The sequence below is a fragment of the Buceros rhinoceros genome, unplaced genomic scaffold, assembly GCF_000710305.1.
Source record: "Buceros rhinoceros silvestris isolate BGI_N320 unplaced genomic scaffold, ASM71030v1 scaffold30992, whole genome shotgun sequence".
Classification (NCBI taxonomy): domain Eukaryota; kingdom Metazoa; phylum Chordata; class Aves; order Bucerotiformes; family Bucerotidae; genus Buceros; species Buceros rhinoceros.
The window spans coordinates 47,595-54,835 of NW_010399213.1; the positions used below are offsets into that span (position 1 = coordinate 47,595).

Below are 7,241 nucleotides of genomic sequence, written 5' to 3' on the forward strand. Positions count from 1 at the left end.
ATGTACTGCTTTCTGTTACCTTTGCTCCGGCTGAACCTCTGGCTTCCCAGATACAAGCTAACGTAACTTTTAAGTAGGGGCAAAGCCACCAGATAGCCCAGGATTAACCGCTTTGTGAAGTAGAGAGGTTTTGACGGCTGGCCCCTAACCTCCTCTCTGAGGGATGCTGTACTGATGCTGTTCTCAGTGAAATCAGTTGTGTTGTGGCAGTCCAAGATGTACCTGGGGAAGTTTCATTTCTCACTGGTGTACACCACCTGCTCCTCTGTGGGTTGATTTGGGAAATACTGGGTAATACCACATGCCCGATTCTTGAGAGAGGCGAAGGCCTTGTCTGCGCTGTAGTCATGTATACCGCTGCACTGCTACTTCAGCTTCATAAAGGCAACTCTGCTGGTCCAGATGACGAGATTTGTGCAGAGTAGTGTTACTGGTACTAGTCCAAAGAAGATGCAAAGGAAGTGATTAATGCAAGTTAGGAGATTCTAGACATTTTTTAGACATTTCTATCCCTGTCTTCCCTCCTCTCAGATTTGTACTGCACATTAGAGGTGGATTCTTTTGGGTATTTTGTGAACAAGGCTAAAACTAGAGTTTACAGAGACACCACGGAGCCCAACTGGAATGAGGTAGGTCGGATTTTTCTTAACGTGACTTGTGCCACGTGCCAAATGTCAACATACGATGGATAGAACTCCCGCAAATGGAAGAACTTGCAGCATGCTCAGTGCTTGGGTGGCATGTGCTGCTTCTCGGCAAACACATTTATGCCAGGTTCGTTTGGCTGTCAGGGCTTGCAGAAGGTTTTCTCTTGGATTACCTAAACAACCATTTCAGTACAAATGAGTCTTGTCCAGCATTTTGTCACTTAAATAGATGCGTGGTTGGTTGTTTTTTTTAAAGACACAAGTGAAAATAGATTGCAGGAGGTGTTTTTATCTCTTGTGAGGGGGAAGAATTAGCTATAGACATTTTGCCTGTTTACAGCTAATTCAAACCTACTGGGGAACAAAATGAAATACAAAGAAGGTGGGCGAGTTTGTTTCTTCGAATTCTGCTTTGCTGAAAATCAGTGAAATCTAACTAAGGAGTCAGCCATTGTAGTCACTGATTTGACCACCTTGTATACACAAAATAGAATCTTAGTTTATTTCGAGGCCATTAGGCTATTAGGGAGGAGGCTTTGCTCAGTCATTAAGTGCTCCCTCCTGATGAGTTTTAAGGAGATGATATTGATTATTAAGAGGGTCGTGTCCTGCTGTGATGTCTTCATGGCTGTTTCCTTTTGTGGTGCCTTGCAGGAGTTTGAAATTGAGCTGGAAGGCTCACAAACTCTGCGGATTCTGTGCTATGAAAAGTGTTACAACAAAACTAAGCTCACCAAAGAGGATGGAGAGAGCACAGATCGCATAATGGGGAAAGGACAGATCCAGGTAAGACTGTGCCACCCTTACTGCAAAACATAACAGGTCTCTTGAATCCTGGAGTGCACCAGAGAAGGGTTTTCTGCTTTCTGCTTGTCTCAGTATTGGGGATTTTTTTCTCCGGGTAGTGAGGTACGCAGTGTGATTTGCAGGCGGAAAGTCAGCAGCTTTTTCCCTCTTGCCTTGTCCCCTATGCCTGCTTCAGAACCCTTATGGAATAGATGCTTTTTCATGAAAATTTACATTTTGATCTCTGATTTTACTGTTAACTTAAAACCTTCCTGCACAGTATATAGGAACTGCACTGTCACTGAGCCTTGGGCACTGTTGAGGTTGCTGCATTCGTGACAGAAGAGGAAGCAATGAATATGTAATCCCCTCTGTAAATCACGTGGAAGAAATGCTGCCTTCTGTATGTGCTGGGAGTTGATTGAGGTGATAGCAAGGCCTTGGAGGACAGGCTCATTGTCCTGATAACTGCCATGTCCAGAGTACGGTGTCCATGGCAGCAGGCTGCATCTGGGAGAGATCTCCACTGCTGAGAATCAGCGTGGCACACTTTATCTGTGTGTCAAATTTGTAATACGATAGGGGAGGTGATGAGATGACTGCAAACGGATGCTGCTCTTGAGGAGCGCTAGAGCTCAGTGCGGGAGAAACCAGGCCATCAGTGGGTGACAACATGGAGGATGCATGTTCTCCCTCTTCTTCCAGTTCGTTGCACTGTCTGTCCACAGCTTTAGGAGAATGTGTAAATGCTTGCTCTGAGGACGCGTTCTTTGTGTTGGACTGGTGGTTGCACAGAGCAGAGATTCTGCCCAGATACCTCTTTCCATCTGGCATGCTGAAAAACACTGCCAGTTTTCCTCCATTTACGTGTGGCTCTCATGGATGATGGCTTTCTGCAACATTTGAGTGCGATCACACAGGCCAAGGCCATTTGGGGGATTTCAGAAGCAGCTCTGAGGGCAGCCTGCAGGGTCCTGTCTCACCCTTGCTCTGGAAGGGTGCACTCTCGGAGTTGCATCAGGCCGGTTCCTTTCCCTCCTGCCTTGCAGCCCTGAGGCTAATGTGCTGTTTTCAGGAAAAGCTTTTGTCACCAAACATGTAGTGAGTGTTTAAAAGAAAATTTGCCTACAAATCAATAAGTGCTAGTGCAGGCTGTGTCCTGTGTATATCTCTCGGGCTAACCAGTGATCTGTATGTCCCTTCTGCTAACAAAAGCTTATTTTCCGTGGAGCTGAGCAACTACAAAAGAGCATGTTTTCAGCCCTGGAATGCCCTGGAGATTTGTGTGCTCATAATGGAGAACCCTGAAATCACTGACCCTCTAAATTTTTCAAATATTTTACATAGAAAAAAATTAAATTAAAATCTTGTTAAAAATTTAATAATTTTTTTTTCCACAAGAGTGGGCATTTTTATGCACAGCGCTTGTACATTCTGTTAAAACAATTTATACTTAAGTTAGTAAGTAAAAATTCTCTTTGGTGACACTTGAATATTAAATGCATCTTGATAGTTTTAGAGAAACCTAAACAGTGGGAAGTGTTTTTTTAAAAAAAACCTAACTAAAACTGATGCATAAACAAAAAACGCCACAACACAACCCAATGAAACAAACAAAAAAATTATTAATGTGCAGAAGTTGTTTTCTGTTGTATCATAAAAGGCAAATGCAGAAGTTCTCTTGCTTTCAGTAAATGCCCCTTGCAATTTCTGAAGAAACTTGGTGAACTCTGAGAACATCTTCCTAATTCTCAATGATTTCTGTCCCATCACACAACTTTAACACTATTGAATAACTGCGAAGAGAAGTAGTAAGAGGGTCTTGTAAGGTTTTGGGTTGATCAGGCTAATTAAACATTTTTATTTTTAAAGCAAACACCATTTCTCTATTAACAAAGCATAACAATGCAACAACAAACCTACAACCTGTGGCTGAAGGTTAGCTGGGTTAGTGCTGTCAGCAGCTTTTCCAGTTGCTGGTTTTCCAGGGATTTTTCTTTCAGGATTTTCCCAGGTGCTTTTACACTAAGTTGTTTACTCTAGAGCTGCTAGTGTATCTAGGGCTTTCTGGTTTGTTGTGTTGTCATTGTTCAGCCAAACTCTGTCTTGTGTAAAGGTAAGATTTGTGAGGTTGGATGGAGTTTTTTTTTCCTAAATTCCCTTTAGTTAACTCCGGAAATGTCAAGAGTTGTGTCTGCATCCTCCTGCTGATAAAAACAGGGAAACTTCCGTGTTGGCTAAATGGCAGTCTATTGTTAAGCCACATATTATTGTAAATCCGCAACTTCCCACTACTGGGATTTCTGACTCACCACATTTGCGGAGCTGCAGTGATGAAGACAATGCATCAAGGAGACGAGCACTGTTTTGGCTGTGAAATGTTTATTAAATCTCTCCATTACATAATGGCGCTGGAAATTGGTCCATGTGGTGAGAAGCTTCCAGGAATGGGCAGCAATTTTAATAGCTCCCATTGCTCATATTTTCTTTTCCTGTGGGTTATTTTTTTTCACCTGTTTTTATAGCCACAAGCAAGGGCTTCATTGCTTGCCAATCTTCAAGTTTTATCCCTGGAAAATAAAACCATGAGGTTTTAATATGGGAGAACCTCCTGTGAATGTAGAAGTGAAGGGCCTCATCAGACCTTCTGGGAATGGCAGCGCTGGATACACAGTGTTTAACTAGCTGGCGCACACAGTTCTGTTACAACTCGGGCAGGAGAAATACTGGGAGAAGGTGTACTGTGAAACTGAAATTATTTGGGGGCTTGGAGGAGGGAGAAATGGTTGTGATGTTAAGGGAGGAAACACGAGTCTTCGTTCAGTTGTAACTATCAGTTCCTCGCATTTTTTACTCATCTGTTTTTTTTCTTTCTTGCAATCCATCTTCACCACTTGGGAGACTGGCCCTTTAAGCTTTCTGAATTTTGCCCTTCATGTGGCAGGCGCATCCACATGTTTTAAGTGTAGCAGCCCTTTGTTTGGTCCTGAGACTCTGCATCTAAGTGGGCACACATGTCAGCAGTACTGCCTTGGGAACAGACCACATGAGTAAATGTGATGCTTCGTCCTGTGATCTATCTCTTCCGGTTACTGCCTCCTAGAAATGCTGTTTCCTTTGCTGTTTTTTATTTTTTCTGCATGACCAGCTCAGGCAAACCATTTCCTTCTCCCTCACAGCAGTGCTGGAAAATCCGAGAGGATATGACCTTAGATCAGTCATTGAGTGGTAACAGCCCAACACCATTCCTCCGTTGCCATGCAAAACAGCTCTTGTCTGCTTAATTGTCTGGCGTGTCTCAGTGCACATGGCTATTTCAGGCGTCTAGGTTGTTTTCCATGTAAAACAGATTGTCACCTGCTGTACCTCCCAAGTGTCAACTCAGCCCTTTACACACTGGAGTTCATTTAAACAGTTTGCTCATGCATAACAGTATCCCAGCAATGAAAATAGGGTGGAAATGAAGGTGGCAATGGGTCGTGTCTAAAGGGTGATTGTGGGAAAGATTAACGTGTCAGTGGGGAGCTTTGAGAATAATGGGGTTATGGCTGGACCGGGAGTTTCCAGCAGTAGTGAGGCTCTGACAACATGTATGTTACATTAGTTCTAAATAAAAATTGATGGACTGTGAAGTTGCCAGAGAGATTTAATAAAGGGAGGAAGAAATACGGATAAATAGCCTAAAACACACTAACCTTAAAATTGCCTCAGTCCTTGCTCCCAAGCTTTTCAATTCCACTGACACTTCTTTGTTTTTTCCTCTTTCTGTATGTTTTCTTTACTAAGGGGGAAAAACCAAATCATTAAACTCTCTGTGGTGGTTTCCTAAAGCAGAGCACAGACACCCTTTTTTCTTAGTGCCTGGCTTGCATTTGCCTTTGACCAACTTGCCTTTCTCCCGTGTCCTCACCACGGTGTGTTCTGCACACTCAGCCTCCACTGCCTGCTATACACTAATAGTCCGTCTTGATTCAGTGCTAACCTGCCATGAGGGCTGGAGGCTTGCGCCCAGACATCCCCGCGGTACTGAGCTGCTCTTCTGTTGTGTTTTGTAAAGGACACAGAGGGGCATTTGCTTGATTCATTAGTGAATTCAGGGCTGTAGCTTGTCACTTCAGATGCCACAGAACAGGCCACAACGGGACTGTGGAGCTGCTGGGAGAGTACAGACAAATTGGTGTATTTTTTTTATTTTTCCTGTGCAGGATGTGCTTTTGGTGGGGACTGTGCAAACAAGCCCATGAGATACAGTCTTGGAGGGTTTTAGAAGGTCTGTCCTATTTGTGTCAGTCATGGAAACCACACAGTTTCTCAGTTTCAGTGGAGATAGGACAGGACCAAGATGTTGTTAGAAGGAAATGTTCAGAGGGGCAGTAAATTTCACTGTCAGATTCATGCAGGGGCAGTCTTTGACCGTGCCTCCCCCTGCCTGAGCTGGCAAAGTGAGTGCTATGTGCTCGCTCTTTTGGAGCCAGCTCCTTTTGGCACACTGGCTGTAGATCGCATTCTTCTACTCAGTGTTCCTTCTTCCAGGTCATTGATCTCCAAATCAGGCCAGAAGACAGCATGACCCCATTTGTTACAGGCCCCTCTGTGCTGGAGCATCACACGCACTACTTCTCTTCGTCTTCAGTCTGCTTTGTGACCTCTCTGCTCCAGCTGCCCTTTCCCTGTCTTGCTTTTGCTGGCCTTAGGTGGTCAGTCATCGGTAGGTCCAGGACTGAAAGCCTGCTCAAAGTCTAAACGACATCCTTAGTTTCCTGTTGACTGTTATTTCCTACTGTGACTACCAGACTGTTAGACCTGATCTTCCTGTCTCACTCAGTGTTGCTGTGAGCTTATTCAGGCTTTGCTCTTTTATTAGCTTCCATCATTTTGCTTTGTTATTTAAAAAGCACCTGGGGGGGATTTTTTTAAATTGCTGTTGTTATTGCAAGTGATTTATGCAGGGTTGGCTCGGGTCAGGCAGACCTGCTCTCTGGTGCCTGTTCTCCCCAGCTGTCTCCATTCAATACAAGCTGTTCTCCAGCAGGAGTCAAACAGCCGGGGGTGGGGGGAGGGAGCATGGGGGCCCTGCCAGCCCTGTCACAGAGTTCAGAGACAAGGGAGCAAGAGGTAGCAGCAGGTACTCTCATGGCTCTTGCTGAGCTCCAGCAGCTACCCAGCAAGGAAGAGCCTCTGTGAGCTCTCCACTTCAGCACGCTGCTTTTGCTAGTCCTTTGATGCCACATGATATTCTGTCTTGAGGCAGAATAGGACTTTGTTTGATTCGTATGTTTTCACAGCTCTTTACTTGCTTTTGTTCTGTACAGTGGTAGGAGTTCCCTGGTCATCACTGAGACTTAACCAGTAATACCTGTTAGCTTAAATAAACTGTACCTGGACCCTGCTGGACAATTCATTTATGTTTTTTGGCAAATATTCAAACCCTTCTTTCCCTTTCAGTCTTAAGCAGTCTGTTCCTGCTATAAATAATACACTGTCAGTGACTCCATTATGAAGCATATGGAAAACTGTTTCCGAGCTGGAGGGTCGGCGGTGGCTGTGTCTTTCAGCAGGGCCTCTTGGCAGCTTAATGAGATGACTGTTCAGGCAGCTGGAGATGAAGCTTTCAGGAATACTGAGCGTGGTTGCTCTTTGTAGGAAACCAGACGCTTTAGAAATGGTTTCCTCTTGATTCTGGGAAAGAATGCTGTTGTTGAAAGAAACCAAACTTCCAGCACGGAAATTCAGGGAAGAACAGCCGAGATTCTGGCTAACTTGTAGGGACCTTGGCCAGCCACACAGGCGGGGGGGGGGGTGTTCCCG

At 44.6% G+C, this 7,241-nt stretch overlaps 1 protein-coding gene across 1 annotated transcript in view; it reads left to right on the top strand.

The window, feature by feature from the left end:
• Positions 1-7,241, top strand: part of BCR (breakpoint cluster region) — a gene marked incomplete at its 5' end in the record, with an annotated part of 47,415 nt that overhangs the window by 32,694 nt on the left and 7,480 nt on the right. Inside the window, 2 exons of the mRNA XM_010131356.1 lie at positions 532-629; positions 1,302-1,433. Of these exons, the coding sequence (XP_010129658.1) occupies positions 532-629; positions 1,302-1,433 (230 nt within the window). The remainder of the gene's footprint in view (positions 1-531; positions 630-1,301; positions 1,434-7,241) is intronic.